The following is a 17,623-nucleotide window of genomic DNA, read 5'->3' on the forward strand; positions in this document are numbered from 1 at the left end:
AGCAGGGTGAACATAACGGAACACAATATTCCAAATACGGCCTCTCCAGAGTCCTGTACAACTGTAACATAACGTCTTAACCTTTACACTCAATTCCCTGATTGATGACGGTCAATGTGCCAAAAGCCTTCTTCACCACCCTATCCACCTGGAAAGCCACTTTCAGGGAACTATACACTTGTACTCCTTGATGCCTCTGCTCTATTACACTCCCAGGCACCTTTCATTCACTGTGAAAGCCCAACCCTGGTTTGAGTTCCCAAAATGTCATACCTCTCACTTATCTGAATCAAACTCCATTAGTCATTCATTGGCCCACTTTCCCAGTTGATCAAGATTCCAATGTAATTCTTGATAACTATCTTCACTGGTCATGCCAACCAAGATGCCTTTCTAAGCATATCCCTTTTGTCTGGATTGGCCTATTTCTTCGTCCAAATGTTTTTAAACTTTGTAATTGTACCTATTTGTACCTTTCTCTACCACTTCCTCTGGCAGCTAGTTCCATATACCACCACCCTCTGCAAGAAAAACTACCTTTTCCCTTTCACCTTAAACCAATTACCTCTAACTTTACACCCACCTGCCCTGAGTAAAAGTCTGTGACTATCTCTCTTGTTTATGCGCTGTCCCCAATAGTTTTATAAACATCCATAAGGTCACCCCTCATCATCCTTTTTGCCAGAGAAAAAAGGCTCATCCTATCCAATCTCATCTTATAACTCAAGCTCTCCAGCCCAGGCAACATTCTTGTGAATCTTTTCGGCACCCTCTCTGGCTTAATTACATCCTTTCTGTAGCAGGTTGAGGGGGAATGGAGTGGGTGAGTGGTGGGGAGGGGGAGGTTGGGGAGGGGGAGTGGGGGAGGAGGGGAAGGGGGAAGGGGGAGTGGGGGAGGGAGAATGGGGGAGGGGAGGGTGCTAGACCAATGTAGGAAAGCTTTGGGCCCAACGGGTCCACCCTGTTCTAGTTACACTTAAAAAGTCAAACAAATAAATTCCAATACTTTATAAACAGATGCATGGCATACAAACTCTATAATGTGACCTACTTCAGCCCTGGCTAGAGGTTTGAAATCAGTTTGGGGGGATTTCATTTGAAAGAGACAAGAAGATTTTACAGGTATTACCAAAAATAATTACTGGAATAATCACAGTTACTTGGATATAGACTAATGAAGCTGGATTAATGCACAGAGCAAAAGCAGCTAACAGGTGTTGCGATAGATGTGTTTAAAACTACAAGGGGTTTAGGTAAGTTGAAACATTTCTAAATGGGTAAAGAGTCAATAACCAGAGAAACAGATTTAAAGTGATAAGCAAAAGAACCAGATGTGACAAAAGGAAGTAATCTCATTTAAATGCAAGATCAAATCTAGACTGAATGATGAATTGATCGATTCAGATTCAATAGTAGCCTTCAAAAGAAAAGTGTTGAAATGCATAAAGAAGACAACTCTGAAGGGATATGAGGAATGAAATGGAGAAATGGAAAATTGTTATTAAAATTTTTTATCTCAGATTTAGTAGCCTCCTTTCGATCACATTGTTCTGTGATCCTATTGATGGTTTGCAGATTATCTGACTTCTTGATATCTGATCAATAATGTTGAACTTCTGTGTACTGAAGTCTTTGTGTGCAAGAAATTAAGGCTTTTGTAAATCCTACTTTACAGAAAAGGACTTGATGGTGTAACATTAACAGCTTCTTGCTGAAGCAGATCAAGTTAATTGAACTTTTCAAATTGTAAACATCCTGTAACACCTGAATAATCCTGGCTCACTTAAATAAGTGATAATCTTGGATTCCGACTTCACAGCCAGTATTATCATCAATTTTCTATTGTAAACTTAAACTGCTTTAAATAAAATGCTGTAAGTACACAGCAGGTCATGCAGCAGCTAAAAGAGAAACAGGAGATCATTTTCAGGTCAATGACAATTCATCATGGGGTGCCAACCATCTCACTCCCAAATAAGGGGCAAGGTGATGTCACTGCCCCGCGTTCCACCTGACCTCACCCAGTCAGCGACCACGTGCTCCCACTCCAACAATGGCAGCCGCTAGGCGGCACCCGGGCCTCCAGGCCGCTACTGTCCGAACCTGCAGCGGCATCCGGGCCTACACTGTCCGGGCCTACAGCATCCGGGCCTAATGCGGGGCAAAGGCGGTCCCGTACGGAACAAACCAATTTAGCCCAAAATACGGGATGTCCCGGCTAATATGGGACAGTTGGCAACCCTAATTCATCAACACCTTTCATCTGTTTTGAGTGCAGATCAACAACCTGAAATATTAATTCAATTTCTTTCTCTATAGATGCCATTCAATATGCTGAGTATTTCTTGTTTTCAGTTTTTAAATCAGACTTCCAGCATCTGCAGTATTTTGATTTCAGAAAATTGTTTTCAAATTTGGCCAAATGTTGTACTCATTTTCTTTCCTACTCAACACAACAAGATAAGAAAACAGGAGGAGTAGACCATCCAGCCCTTCAAGCTCATTCAATATCATCATGGCTGCTCTGCCCCAGGCCTCATTTCCTGTCATAGGCCTCAATTCCTCGTTCTTTTTTAAATGCTTCTATATCTTCGCTAAATGCCAATGATGATCTTTTCCCCACACACTCTGGGATAGTGAATCCCAGAGATCCACCATCCTCTGTGAAAAGAGGTTCTTATGCACCTAAATTTTAAATGTTCAGCCTCTAACCTTGTAACTATCTATGCTCTCCTGTTGGTGGAAACATCTTGACACCTGTCATGGTCTTTTTTATAAATCTTAATAAGATCATCCTCATTCTTCTTAATTTCAAAAATATTAGTCCAATTTCTAAAGTCACATGATAAGAGAACTCTCTCATCCCAGGAATTAGCCAAGCGAATCTCTCTTTTGAACTGCTTTCCATGTCAATAGTTCTTCAAGAAGGAGATTAAAAAATGGACAGTACTCTGAATGTGGCCACCTCAGTATGCTGTACAATTGTAATACTTTCCTATTTCTAAACTCCAGTCTCGTGAAATAAAGGCCAATGTGCCAGTTACCTGCACGAGCCCACTATCCTTTTGAAATTCGTGCAGAATAGCTGCAGAAAAAACCCCTTCTAGTCTTCACAATATTTATTCATTTAAATAATAGTCTGCCTTTAGATTCCTCCTACCAAAGTGTATGACCTGCAGTTTCCCATGTTAAACATAATTTGCCTACTCATTCAGCCTATTCCGGAGTCCAAATATCCTCATTGCAGCATGTCCTCCCATCTATTTTTGTGACATCAGCAACTTGGATGCCTTACACTCAGACCCTTCCTCTTGGTCATTAATATAAATCGTAAATTATTGAGGGCTAAGTAATGATCATTGCGGCATTCCAATAGTTACATCCTTTCACCATTAAAAAGGATCCATTCATTTCAAATAGCCAATCATGAATCCATGCCAAAACATTTCCCTAATACCATCAATCATCAGGTTTGCTAGTCTTTTGTGTGGCACCTTCTCAAATGCCTTCTGAAAATCCAAATGTAGTACCTCTACAGGTTCTCTTCCATAAACTTTGCTTGCTCCATCCTCAAAGAACTCCTGCAAATTTGTCAAATATTATTTATCTTTCATAAAACCATGTTAACTTGGTTTGATTACATTCAGCTTCTCCAAATGACTGCGTATTCCTTTCATAATTATAACCTCCAGCATCATGTTGAAAAGGCTAATAGGCCTATTGCTATTGTCTTTTGTCTTCCTTTTCTTTAACAGTAGAGTCACATTTACAGTTTTGCTCTTGCCTGGCACCTTCCCAAAACACACAGAATTTTCAAAACACCAACCAACAGCTCCATTATCCTTGTAATTACTTCCTGTAAAACCACTGGGTTCAGACCATTGGGACCTGGCAAATTGGCCGCCTTGAGAACTAATAATGTTATCAATACCTTGTTCTTTGTGACTGTGATTGTTACAAGTCCGTTAATACTGTTTGAAACTAGCCCATCAGATATCATTAGAATTTTTGCACTGATCTACACTATAAAGACTGATGCAATGTACTGATTTAATTTCTCTGGCATTTTTTTGATTCCCATTATTATTCTCAGCCTCAGTCTCTACATTTCCCATATTTATTCCAGCTACCCTCTTTTTTGATATATCCATAGAACCCCCCCCCACCCCCCTGTGATTTTATAGATATTCCTTGCCATGATTTTCACATAACCATTGCTTTCCCTCCTTATAGTTTTCCTTCTTTTTGGTTTCTTACTTTGGTTCTTACAAAATTCCCAGCACCTGGTCTACCCCTGGTCCGATCCACTTCGTATCCTCTTGTCATTGATTTAATATATTCTCTGATTATTTTTGGTAATAAAGATTAGTTCATCTTTTTCCTGGGATCCCTCTTTTGTGCAGAAGGAACCATTTCAACATTTGCACCTATTTTCTATGTTTCTATCTTTATCACCAACTAATGCAGTCCTGTGCTACCATGTACCTCATTGGAGACCCTCGGACTATCTTTAATCGAACTTTACTGGACATTATCTTGCACTAAACGCTATTCCCTTTATCTTACACTGTGGATTGCTTCATTGTAATCATGTATAATCTCTTTGCTGACTGGACAGCATGCAACAAAAAAGCTTATCATTGTTCCTTGGTACACGTGACTATAATAAACTAAACAAAACCAAACTGAATTGATCCATTTAATCCATCTGCTGAATTAATGGCAAATTTTCTCATTCAATGATGTAGCGCATAAGGTATTGTTGCAGCTTTAAATAGCAATTTGGATAAATATACATACAATGCACATATCATTGGTGAAAATGACCTTAGCACACATTTGCAATTATTTGCATCAGTATACAAATATAGATTACCATTCTTTCATAATTTTAAATCTGCAAATTAAAGTTAGGAGCAGGGCAAAAATGTGTGTGATGAGGAAAAAAATGTTTTTTTCAACTTTTCAGTTCATGTTGCTCAATGGATCTTCACCACAGTTACAATACCGCATGCTCTCCAAAGCTGGTTTGAATCAATGGTTAACAACATAATCACTGTAGTCGTATGTGTTTGCTTTTTAGTAAAATTCATGAACTGTTGCAATGTAATTGCTAACCAAACAATGAGGTATTTGTTAATACTGGAGTGTGTAACAGTGTCTGAACAGTCACACAAACCCTTTGTTTACTCCAAAATTAACTGAGTGCATCATTAGCAAAAAAAAATCATGCAAAGGATAAAGAAATATTAGATGCAAGATTAAAAGGCAACAGGTTTGGCACCAATATTACAATAAATCTGCAAGAATTAGTTGCCACCAACTCCCACTTATATATATTATGAGCTGAAGAAGCCACAGAACACATACACAATTTTGCCAGCAGTCTATTCAAAATAATAAATAGGTCTATGCCATAATTGAGACTCAAAAGTCAGATGTGTGAATGAGTTCACCAGGGTTTAAAACATAGTTAATATTTGGCATGAGCAAGAAAAGACTTAACACTAACTTAGATTCTTATCTGCTAGTACATCAATATCCTACATTTCTAATAGGGGGTAACAACAAAGAGAAAACACCTATCTCTGTACCATACTTCTCACCTTAATAACAAAATGTTTTACAGCCAACTAAACACCAATTTTGATGTGGGGAAACACAGCAATCAATTTCTGCCCTACAAGGCCATATAAGTAGAAATGAAATGGATGACCAAATAATTGTTTTTAGTGCTAGTTGAGAAATAAATGTTGATCAGAATATCATAAAATCTCCATCGTTCCTCTCTGAACATCCCACGGAACCTTTTGTAGGGAGTTAATCCAAAATCAATCATTTGTACACAAAACAAACCAGAAAGAAAATGACACAAGGTACATGGATCCACATAACTCCCTTTTTAAATGGTTGGGTTCAGATGTTTTGAGGTCAACAACGGAAGGAGGAGAGCAAGAGAACTAGTCAACTAAAAGATTTAATTTTGCATATTTAACTTCATATTACAATTTCCAATCAAAACTATGTTTTATGCAAGAAGATTATTTTGCAAGAATACACGTGACAAACATAACAACTCTTACAGGGCAGCACTAAAATTACTGGACCACCAGCCATTGTCCTGGAACATTGTTCCAGAGAAACATGTTTGAATCCGATCATGACATCTGGAGAAATTAAATTCAAATAATTAAAGAAAAAACGAGTCTCTTCAATGGCAATTACGGGATTGTTCTTAAATAAATGGTTCATTAAAGCCCTTCATGGAAGGAAATCTGCCATCCTTACCAATATGGCCTTTATGAGACTCCAAGATCCACCAATATAATGAACTTTTTATTCCCTCAGCTTTGGTGTAATTGAGGATGAGCAATAAATGCTGGCATTGTCAGCAACATCTATATCGCAAGAGCAAATGCAAAAAATGTTTTGTAAAGATGTAAAACCTTGTCATACCCCAGATTAATAACTAATTGATATCAATGTTTTTCTTGACAGAATCCAATACACAAGAAAATACAACGCCAAGCCGTTTCAGCAAAATCTGCAAGGTTTTGTAGTGATTTTAACAATTCTCCCTGGGGACCTTTGCCTTTTGTATCATATCACCATGCTGATGAAGATTACAGCTCTCTGTCTGGACCTGGAATACAGAGTTTCCTCACTTTCCTTTTTGAAAACATTACAGAAAGTAACAAATATTCAGACAGAACACGTCATGGTCTCTTAAAAATCAGCTTTTCTTGGCTAGTGAGCACTCTCGCAACCGTTTACTAAATTGAAGAGTTACAAAATCTCAGAAAAACCATACTGATCAAACTTTATAACAAATAAAGAGTAAATAAAGGCACCAGCAGAGATATTTCATCCAAATTCTATTATGCTGTATCCATTTTTATTCGGATCTAGTGAATAACAGCACTTTTCTCCTTTATTGTAGGCTGAATCATTGTCAAAAGCACACCAGATTTGCTGATTCACAGCTACATGTTACAATGAAGATTCTCCACACTTCCATACCATTGCAATAAGTTAATGTAGTTGAGTTCCAGTTATATTTTACAGTTTTGTCTGATTGTTCCCTTGCCTGTCAGAAGGTTCAGGGCTTGTCCTATTTCAATGACTAAACCATAAAAACCTAGCTGACACTCCATGTAGAGTGCTAAGAGAGCCACCTCTCACCTAATATGGACATTATCACCCACAATGTGCCAATACAGCATTTGGTTAGCTGACAAAAAGCGTGCGTGAAAAAAACACAAATCATGCACATAACACATGGTCTACTGTGCAGCAGAGATCCATGTCCTCCTATATACTTCTGAGAATTGATCTATTTCTAGCAAGCATCTCAAGGCATTGAGGAGATACTACCACCACAAAATACTCCAGAGCAACCAGCAGGACAAGCAAACCAACATTAGAATCCTCTCCCAGAACAACCCCCAAGCATCGAGGCTCTAATTACTGTCAGTCAGCTCCAATGGTCAGGCCATGTCCGATCTATATCCAATACCAGACTCCCAAAATAGCCATACTATCTCGAGCACTGTTATGGAAAGAGTTAACCAAGTGGACAGCGAAAAAGATTGAATTACAATCTTAAAATCTCCTTGAAAAATAGTGCCTACATTCAAGGTGGCTTTGTAAATCTCGATAAAACATTATGGTCTATTAGCAAGTGACATGAAAAATCATAGGCCAAAGCTTACGGACCCGAGCCTGGTACTCATGGTTTCCCAATACACTCAATCACTGTCTGAAGAAGGATCTCAACCCGAAACGTTACCTATTCCTTCTCTCCAGAGATGTTGCCTGTCCCACTGAATTACTCCAACGTTATGTGTCTATCTTCAGTTCAAACCAACATTTGCAGTTCCTTCCCACACACTCAATTAATTGGTCTCAATGCAAAGAGTATAACTCAAAATCACTCCAGATTCTAATTTCGTGGGCTGACTGCCATAAGACCTCCAAGTAAGAAATGAGGAAAATCCACCTCCGAAACACCATTGAAAGCTTTGACAGCTGGTAAACAACATGCCCAGATTTGCCAGTTTTAAAAGCTGAGGAATTTTTAATACTTTTTATATGTCTTTGGCATTCAGCAAAACTTAAAAACTAGCAAAAATAAAGTCAATGATTTAAAAAATATGAATATTACTTAAAAATAATGATCACAAAACACAAGAAATTAAAACTTGAAATAAAACATAATTAAAATCCTTTAAAACAAAATAAATTTACTAGTCCCTTTCCTTTTTATTTGCAGCCATTTAATTCCCTTTTGAAATCAATGGAGATTGGTGGTTGGGGTGGGTATTCAGATCCCCATAACCTGATATAAATTCTCAAGAGACAATTTCCAGCCTAAATGCCAGAGAACCAAACATCAGACACAGCTCCATCAAATTGTTTAAATTTACTGACTATAAGGGGAAAGCAGGAGATCCGTGAACCATTCTTCATCGATGCAACAGCGCTGGAATGAGTGAAAAGCTTCAACTTCCTGGCTATACATATGTCTGAAGATCTGTCCTGGACATAGCACATTGATGCAATCACAAAGAAATCTCATCAACCATCACTACTTACTTAGAAGATTGAGGAGATTCCATATGTCGATGAATACTCTTATGAACGTCTACAGGTCTATGGTCGAAACAATATTGACTAGTTGCATTGTGGCCTGGTTCGGCAACTCTACTACACAGTACGAAGGAGTTTTCAGAGAGTGATACTGCCCGGTCCATCACAGGTACTGACCTCCCCACTATCGAAGGGATCTACAGGTGGTCTTGCCTCAAAAGGACAGATGATATCATCAAAGACACACATCAACCTGGCTACGCTCTCATTTCTCTACTACCAACAAGAAGGTACAGTAGCCCAAAAACCATGACCATCAGGTTCAAGAACAACTTCTTCTCAGCAGCCTTCAGGCTCCTGAACACTACACAAACTAACCTCACAAACTATGAACTTATATGGACTGTGTTTGTTGGCACTACAAACTTTAGCTTTTGCACTAGTTATGTTTACCATAATATTAATTTACTGTATTTTTTTAATATTGTATATTATCTGTGTTATTGCATTTATAGGCATGTTAAGCAGCTACAGGTAAGAATTTCAATGTTCTGTTGTTAGTGCATATGATAATTAAACACTCATGACTATCTTGATTCTTGAGATGAAACTCCCAGCAGCTCAGTTTCTGCTTTTGATTGTTCTGGTTTACTTCAATTCAAATGGTTAAATGCCGACAATTCCATTCAGAACTATTCGTGTTTACCAACCAAAGCCTGACCTATAAAATTGTGCCTTTCCTCCAGAACGATCTGCGACTACGCTGCCCTCGCAGCTGCGGCTTGCCTGCAGTCCGTTTGTCTTTTGTGTGGGGGGGACTGTAAAATTGTCTCTTCCGAACGGAGACGCGACCTTGTAATGAATGCACCAAGAAAACCTGTTCGTTTAGGTAAGAATTGAATGTGTTCTATATTTGTGTCTATTTAGTTGTGAGAGATGTGTCTTCATACACCTCTCAACACCTCTCAACAAGATACCCCCTTCCCTCCCTTAAATGCACTTACTTACATTCATTAAACATCCAGTATCATACAGTCTCTCAAACGTATACCAGATTGATTCCTGGAACAATGGGTTTGCCATGAAGGAGAGATTAACAAATTAGACAAGTACGCTCCAGTTTAGATGAACACGAGATACTAAATTCTTAAGGTAGATGCAGAGTTTTTTGCATTCTGGCTTGGGTGCCGAGAACCAAGGGCAGGGACAGAGATGACAAAACAGTTTTACCCAGAATTACTCAAGAGGGCCTCGTTACTGAGAACACTCAAGACGGAGATCGAGAAATTTTAGATATTGGAAGAATCCAAGGATGTGAATCAGCACAGGAGCATGTAACCGAGGTTACAAAAAAACAACTGAATATCACACCAGAGGCACAAAGGGCAGAATGGCATGCCACTGTTTCTATTTTTTATGTTCTATTTCTTATGTTCTAGTATTCACAGAGCAATTAATTATATATGACACTCAAAAAGCTATCAAATACTACTGGAGGAGTACCACAGCTGAGTCAGTCTCTGTAACCAATGCTTTTATTTGTAACAGAACTATTAAATTGCTACCAAAAGCAGTCGTTCAGTTTCATTTAGCCTTCCAAGTCACAGAAACTGGAGCCAAATGGGGAACCATCCCTGTTATCAAACACAAGGGATTTCCATTTACTGCTAATTAGCACATCATTTGAAATATAGCTACAGTTTATCAGTAAATCCAATGCAGCAAAGGCCAATGATAGAACTTAAAACTTTGCTGAAACATAGTTTAGACAATTTTTGAATTAATTCAGATTATTGTTTACTTTCCAACACATTTGAGCATATTTTACTTTAGAACCATCTTCCCACAGATGTAAATTTTACAGCTAAAATGTCAGATCAATTGAGCAAGTGACTGCTGTAAACCACTGTTCAATGATACGAATAGTCACAAATGCTTTATGAAACAATTGTATCTCATGCACAATCTTAAACCAACTGACATCAGTTGCTTTTACAAAGTGAACTCTAATAAAAAATGTATAATTATTTTTGCAGATGGCAAATGACATAAATTTTAGCCTCACACATTTATTAGAGGAGAATCAGATTATAAAATATTATATAGATAAGTAGATATATTTTAGAAAAAATATTGCTTCATTTCCATTTTCCTAAACATACTGAAAAAATGAATATCAAACCAATGTAAAAAGAAGATGGAAAATAGAAGTGAAAATTTACTTTGAAATTCCATTGCAATTTTTTTGTTCAAAATCTGGAATAAACAATGCAGGTCATCTAGCATTTTAGGTTATGCGTGGGTTTTTAGTATTCCCTGTCAAAGCAGAACTGTATGTAATCTGTAATTTATACCTGCAATTCCTAAATAGATGCATACATGGATCCTGTAAAATCCCCCTTAAACAAATACTTATTACGTTCTATTTGAATTACCAACTCAATATTAAAATTGTCTGTGCACATATTTGACCAACCAGACACAACATATATGTTAAAATATTTAACTTTAATAGGTTATCAGCAGGAGAAGCTCTGGAAAGAGGAAAAAAGCATCACTTTCAACTTGCTTACCGCACTCTGTCGGGAGAATCACTGGTACATGACGGCAAAGACTTTGAATCATTGTCTTCACTTGTGCTCTGATGAATTCTACCATTTTGCTGGAATTCTGCAGAATAAATATCAATAAATTAAAATATCAAGCAGACACAATAGGCAGTTGATCATAATGTTGGCAAAGAGTATGGCTTCTCAGCACAAAGCCACAGCTCGGAATAAAGTAAAACCTCCAACTGGCTCTGGACTGATTCAGATTAATATAGTTCAATGCAAGCAAACGTTTTCAACTTTTTAAACCATTAAAACCTGCCTGGATGCAAACAAAAATCAGACTCTTTTGCCTCAGTGCAAATTGGACCTTAGACCACACTAACTTATACTCTCGAGGGGACTGTATAAAAACATACCAGTTCAGTGTAAAGTTTACTCATAATCTACTGAACAAGCATACACACCAGGTTTACTACATCAAACATCATTGATGGAGCCCTTAAATATAACCTACTGTTTAATTTGTTATGGGGTTGACAAATTTCACAAGTCAGCACAGTCAAAGCAAGGAGTTAAATGTAATTAAAGACATTTTCCGTTGGAAAAGTTTCTCATGCTATGTTGGTGTCCTAATGGTTTATAAAAACTTTCACATTCATTTTTCAATTCATTAAGTATTCATCTAAATTCACCAATGCCACTACCAACTATTTCAATACTTTACGAATTATACAACTCAAGAAATGTAAAATAAATAAGCTCCAAGTGATTAAGAACAATATTATCTAAACACAGTGCAAGTAAAGACATGAACATTTAAAATAACTTTGTGTCACATAAAATATTTATGGCAATATTTTATACTTGTGAGCAATTAGAACAAAAAATTCCACCCCCGACTTGAATTGTTCTTAAAGTACAACTTAATTGCTGAGTAAACATACTTTCAATAATAACTAATAACATATTACTTTTAAAAATCCATGATTTGCCTTCTGTGAGAATATCTTTTCTTAGTATCAGCATCTAATGGAGAGGTTCAAGTTACCAATACATTCACAGTTCTGAGTACATAATGACCTAGATAAAATAATACAAATGCTTGCGATACCAGTATTTTGGCTAATCTTGGAAATCAACTTCAAACTATCTATGTACTAAAACTCTTGTTTGTTTGTTTGTCTGTTTGTTTGTTCCTGAACTACGGCCAAAACGGTATACAATAGCACAACAATTTTAGGCCCACCTTACTCACCGTCTATGGCCCTATGGTGCTAATGGAAGAAGTTTCATTGAAATCGGTGTTATATTTAAGTTATTCACATTTTATAGTTTAAATCTATCTCCTAGGGAGGGAGGGAGGGAGGGAGGGAGGGAGGGGGTGGAGGGAGGGGGTGGGTGAGAGGGGGTGGAGGGAGGGGGTAGGTGAGAGGAGGGGGTGGGTTAGAGGAGGGGGAGGGGGGAGGGAGGGGGAGGATAAAGGGGGTTGAGGGGGATGGAGTGGGGGAGGGGAAGGGGGATGGAGTGGGGGAGGGGAAGGGGGATGGGTAGGGGAGGGAGGAGGGGAGAGTGGAGGGAGGGAGGGAGGTGGGGGAAGGTGGAGGGGAGGGAGGAGGGTGGGAGGGAGGAGGGCGGGGGAGGAAGGGGGAGGGAGGAGGTAAGGGAGGGGGAGGGAGGGGAGAGGGAGGGATGGGGAGGGAGGGGGGAGGGAGGGAATGGGGAGGGAATGGGGAGGGAGGGGGAGGGAGGAGGGGGGAGGAGGGGGAGGAGAGGGTGCTGCACCAATGCAGGAGAGGTTTGGGCCCAACGGGTCCACTTGGTCTAGTATTCATTAAATGAATAAATGAATGAATGAATGAATGAATGAATGAATGAATGAATGAATGAATGAATGAATGAATAAGTTTATTGGCCAAGTATGTGCATATACAAGGAACGTGCCTTGGTGCACCACTCACAAATGACAACACAAACATACAGTTAACAATTAAGAATAAAGCATAAACACATCAAAACAATAAGGACACAATATTACGGTCTAAACATGTGGGTGAAAATAAACCAGAGCAAAAACGAGACTACAGACTTTGGTTATTGAGTAGAATGACTACTCGTGGAAAACAGCAGTTTTTATGTCTGGCTGTGGCTGCTTTGACAGTCCAGAGTCGCCTTCCAGAGTGAAGTGCTTCAAAGATTTTGTGGCCAGGGTGAGAGGGTCAGAGATGATCTTGCCCGCTCGCTTCCTGGCTCTTACAGTGTACAGTTCGTCAATGGTGGGAAGGTTGCAGCCAACAACCTTCTCGGCTGATCGAACGATCAGTTGCAGCCTGTGGATGTCGTGCTTGATGGCTGAGCCAAACCAGACCATAATGGAGAAGGTGAGGATGGACTCAATGATAGCAGTATAGAATTGGACCATCATTGCCTGTGGCAGATTGTGCCGCAGGAAGTACATCCTCTGTTGGGCCTTTTTGACTGTGGAGTCAATGGTGGCCCCCCATTTAAGGTCCCTGGAGATGATGGTTCCAAGAAACTTAAATGACTCCACAGATGTGATGCGGTGTTGTTGATGGTGAGTGGGGGGAGGGGAGGGGGAGCTCTTCGAAAGTGTACAATTAATTCCACTGTCTTAAGAGCATTGAGCTCCAGGTTGTTGCGATGGCACCAGGACGCCAGCTGTGTCACTTCCTGTCTGTAGGCAGATTCCTCTCCATCCTGGATCAATCCAATCAAGGTTGTGTCATCCGCAAACTTGAGGAGCTTGACAGAGGAGTCTGTGGAGGTGCAGTCGTTGGTGTAGAGAGAGTAAAGGAGAGGGGAGAGTACACAGCCTTGCGGTGCTCCTATGCTGGTGGTCTGGGGGTCCGAGATGTGCTTTCCCAGCCTCACATGCTGCTTCCTGTCTGCCAGGAAGTTGATGATCCATTGACAGAGAGGTTCAGGCAGTTAACTGGGAGAGTTTGGAGTGTAGTAGCTCTGGCACAATGGTGTTAAATGCAGACCTAAAGTACATAAACAGAATCCTGGCATAGGTCCCCTTGCGGTCTAGGTGCTGGAGGATGAAGTGCAGGCCTAGGTTGACTGCGTCATCAACCGATCTATTGGCCCTGCAGAGGGTCCAGCAGGGGGTTTGTGATGTTTTTCAGCTGGGCCAGCACAAGTCTTTCAAAGGTCTTCATGACTACAGAGGTCAGTGCGACAGGCCTGTAGTCATTAAGACCAGTGATCCTTGTCTTTTTGGGTACAGGGACAATAGTGGAGACCTTGAAGCAGACAGGTAGAGTGCAGGTTTGCAGGGACTGGTTGAAAATGTCTAGGTTCTCTAGGTTCCCTTCAGTAAAAAACATGTTATGCTCCACAACAGGAGTGCCAGCTGAGAATGACAGAATGAAGTCACCTTAATTCCAGTTTTTCACTTGTTTCTTCCAAGTGAATGTAAATCTTGGCAAATAAATTCTTTATATTTCTTCACAAAATAGGCTGCTACTGCCCACAGTTTTGGAAACAAGGTTTGCATGATTGTGCTTTATAAGAAACTTGGAGGCAGTTTTCTCTGGTTCCGTCACTGTCTTTCAACACAAGAAAATTCTCCCAACAAAGGAGTACTGCTCTTCCTCTACAATACAAGTTCGTTCGTAGAAACCATCATTTTTTTCAAGAATTCAACATTTATTTTCTCTAGATATAGGAAAGAAGTTCTTCAAAGGACTGCAAAAACATAGCAATTCATTTGCTGGAAGTCTGAAATAAAAGTGGAAAATGCTGAAAATGCTTGATAGATCATACAGTATCAGTGAAGAAAGAAAAAAGATTATCTTTTAGATCAATAACCTATCATTGGGTTTTGATGCTCACTCTATGATTTTTGGAAGCTTCAAACAAAAAATATATACTATGTATTCAGCATAAGCATGCAGAAACAGCTTATTTCTGTGTTTTAATCTCTGAACCCCTAATGATTGAAAACACAGCCTGGTTTAATCAAAACAAACATTTACTTACATCTTTCCAAATTTTAACTTATTTTCCTGCCTGTGTTTTTTGATATAATTTTACTAAATAGAAATTGACTATCATTAGCATAGACAAATCTGAAAAACTTAATTTTAGTTCAGCTTGGTTTAGAGATATAGCGCGAAAAAAACAGGCCCTTCGGCCCACCGAGTCCGCGCCGACCAGCAATCCCCGCACATTAACACTATCCTACACACACTAGGGACAATTTACACTTTCACCAAGCCAATTAACCTATATACCTTCACGTCATAAGTTGGGGTCCAATGTTTTTCTCAGACATCATGTTGGAATCTTACTGTGTCTCTAAACTGTGATGAAAAGGAAATAAACTAAAACTGACATAAATTAATCAATTTTAAAATATTACTTTTTTAATGAAAATGGTCAATAACCATTTAAAAAATATATAGAACTTTCACATCTTACCAAACATATAAGCTCTCATATGGCTTAACACTTGCACGTCTGGAAGTTTATAAGTTCTAGGAGCAGAATTAGGCTATTCGGCCCATCAAATCTACTGTCATTCAATTGTGGCTGATCTATCTTTCCTTCTCAACCCTATTCTCCTTCCACCACCACATAACCCCCGACACCCAAACTAATCAAGAATCTGTCAATCTCCGCCTTAAAAATGTCCATTTACTTGACCTCCACAATCGAATGTGGCAATGAATTCCACAGATTCTCCAATCTCTGACAAAAAAAAATCCTCCTTATCTTTCTGAAGGTACGTCGTTTTATTCTGAGGCTATGACCTCTACTTCTAGACTCTGCCACTAATGGAAATATCCTCTCCACATTCACTCTATCCAGGTCCTTCACTATTTGGTATATTTCAATGGGGTCCCCCATCCTTCAACTCTAGCGAGTACAAGTCCAGTGCCTTCAAACGCTCATCATATGTTAACCCAAATATTCCAGGGATCATTCTCGTAAACCTCCTCTTGACCCTCTCCCATGCTGGCACATCCTTTCTCAGATATGGGGCCTAAAACTGCCCACAAAACTCCAAATACAGTTGGACCAGATCCATATAAAGCCTCACATCCCTGAGTTTGTATTGTAGCCCTCTCGAAATAAATGCTAGTATTGCATTCGCCTTCCTTACTACTGCTTCAACTTGCAAATGAACTTTTTGGGAATCCTGCACCAGCACTCCCAAGTCCCTTTGCACCTCTGATTTCTGAATTCTCTCCCCATTTAGAAAATAGTCTACGGCTTTATTCCTACTTCCAAAATGCATGACTTCACACTTTGCAACGCTATATTTCATCTGCCACTTCTCAGCCCATTCTCCCAACCTGTCCAAATCCTTCTGCAGAATCCTTGCTTTCCATACACTCCACCTATCTTTGTATCATCTGTAAATTTGGCCACAAAGTCTTCAATTCCCTTATCCAAATCATTGATATACAACATGAAGAGTAGCAGCCCCAGCACCAACCAATGCGAAACATCGCTAGTCACTGACACCCAACCAGAAAAATCAACCTTTATTGCCACTCTTTGCCTCCTGCCATCCAGTCAACCTACTAGTATCTTTCCTCTGGTACAATAGGCTCTCATCTTCTTTAGCAGCCTCACATGGTGCACCTTATCAAAGGCCTTTTAAAAATCCAGGTAATCCAGGTATCCTGCTATTTCCTCAAAGAATTCTAACAGGTTTGTCAGGCAAGATCTCCCTTTCACAAAACCATGTTGATTTCAGCCTATTTTATTGTGTGCTTCTGAGTGCTCAGATACCTCGTCTTTTATCATGGACTCTTACCAACCTCTGAAGTCAGCTTAACCAGCCTATAGTTTCCACTCTTCTGCCTCACTCCTTTCTTGCACAACGGAATAATATTTGCAATTTTCCAATCATCTGGAACCACCTCAGACTCTAGTGATTCTAGAAAGATAACAACTAATGCTTCCACAATCTCTTTCAGAACCCTGGGGTGCAGTCCATCTAGTCCAGGTGACTTATCCATCGTCAGACATTTCAGCTTCCCAAGCACCTTCTCTTTAGTGATAGTCACACCACTAACTTCCACTCCATGATTCTCTTGAATTTCACCTCATACTCCTGTTAGCATTTTTCCTTTTTGGAAAGAAAAGATCCTGCATCTTCCGAATTGTTCCCAGAAATTCCTGTCATTGCTGTTCCACCCTCATTCCTGTTGGGACCGCTTTCCAATCAACTTTAGCGAGCTCCTCCCTCGTGCCTCTGGAGTTACCTTTGCTCAACAGACATATCCAATTTCATCTTCTCACTCTCAAATTGCAGGTTGAATTTTATCATATTATGGTAACTACCTCCCAGTGGTTCCTTTACCTTTAGCTCCGTAATCAAATCCGTTCATTACACAATAGGGGAGAAGGTTATCAGACCTTGGTACACATTTCAAATCAATGTGACTTAATGAATTTGAAGATGGCCATCTGCAGATCTTTAAACTCCTTTAAGAACACATTTTCCC

General features: G+C 39.4%; 1 protein-coding gene across 3 annotated transcripts in view; it reads right to left on the bottom strand.

Annotated features, from left to right (window-relative positions):
* wwp2 (WW domain containing E3 ubiquitin protein ligase 2) overlaps positions 1-17,623 on the bottom strand; it is a 168,393-nt gene that overhangs the window by 93,271 nt on the left and 57,499 nt on the right. For all 3 annotated transcript variants that reach the window (XM_078400790.1, XM_078400792.1, XM_078400789.1), the window contains exon 6: positions 11,163-11,259. In XM_078400790.1, coding sequence (XP_078256916.1) covers positions 11,163-11,259 — 97 coding nt within the window. The remainder of the gene's footprint in view (positions 1-11,162; positions 11,260-17,623) is intronic.

This window comes from Rhinoraja longicauda, chromosome 6 (assembly GCF_053455715.1).
Source record: "Rhinoraja longicauda isolate Sanriku21f chromosome 6, sRhiLon1.1, whole genome shotgun sequence".
In the NCBI taxonomy this organism is placed as follows: Eukaryota; Metazoa; Chordata; class Chondrichthyes; order Rajiformes; family Arhynchobatidae; genus Rhinoraja; species Rhinoraja longicauda.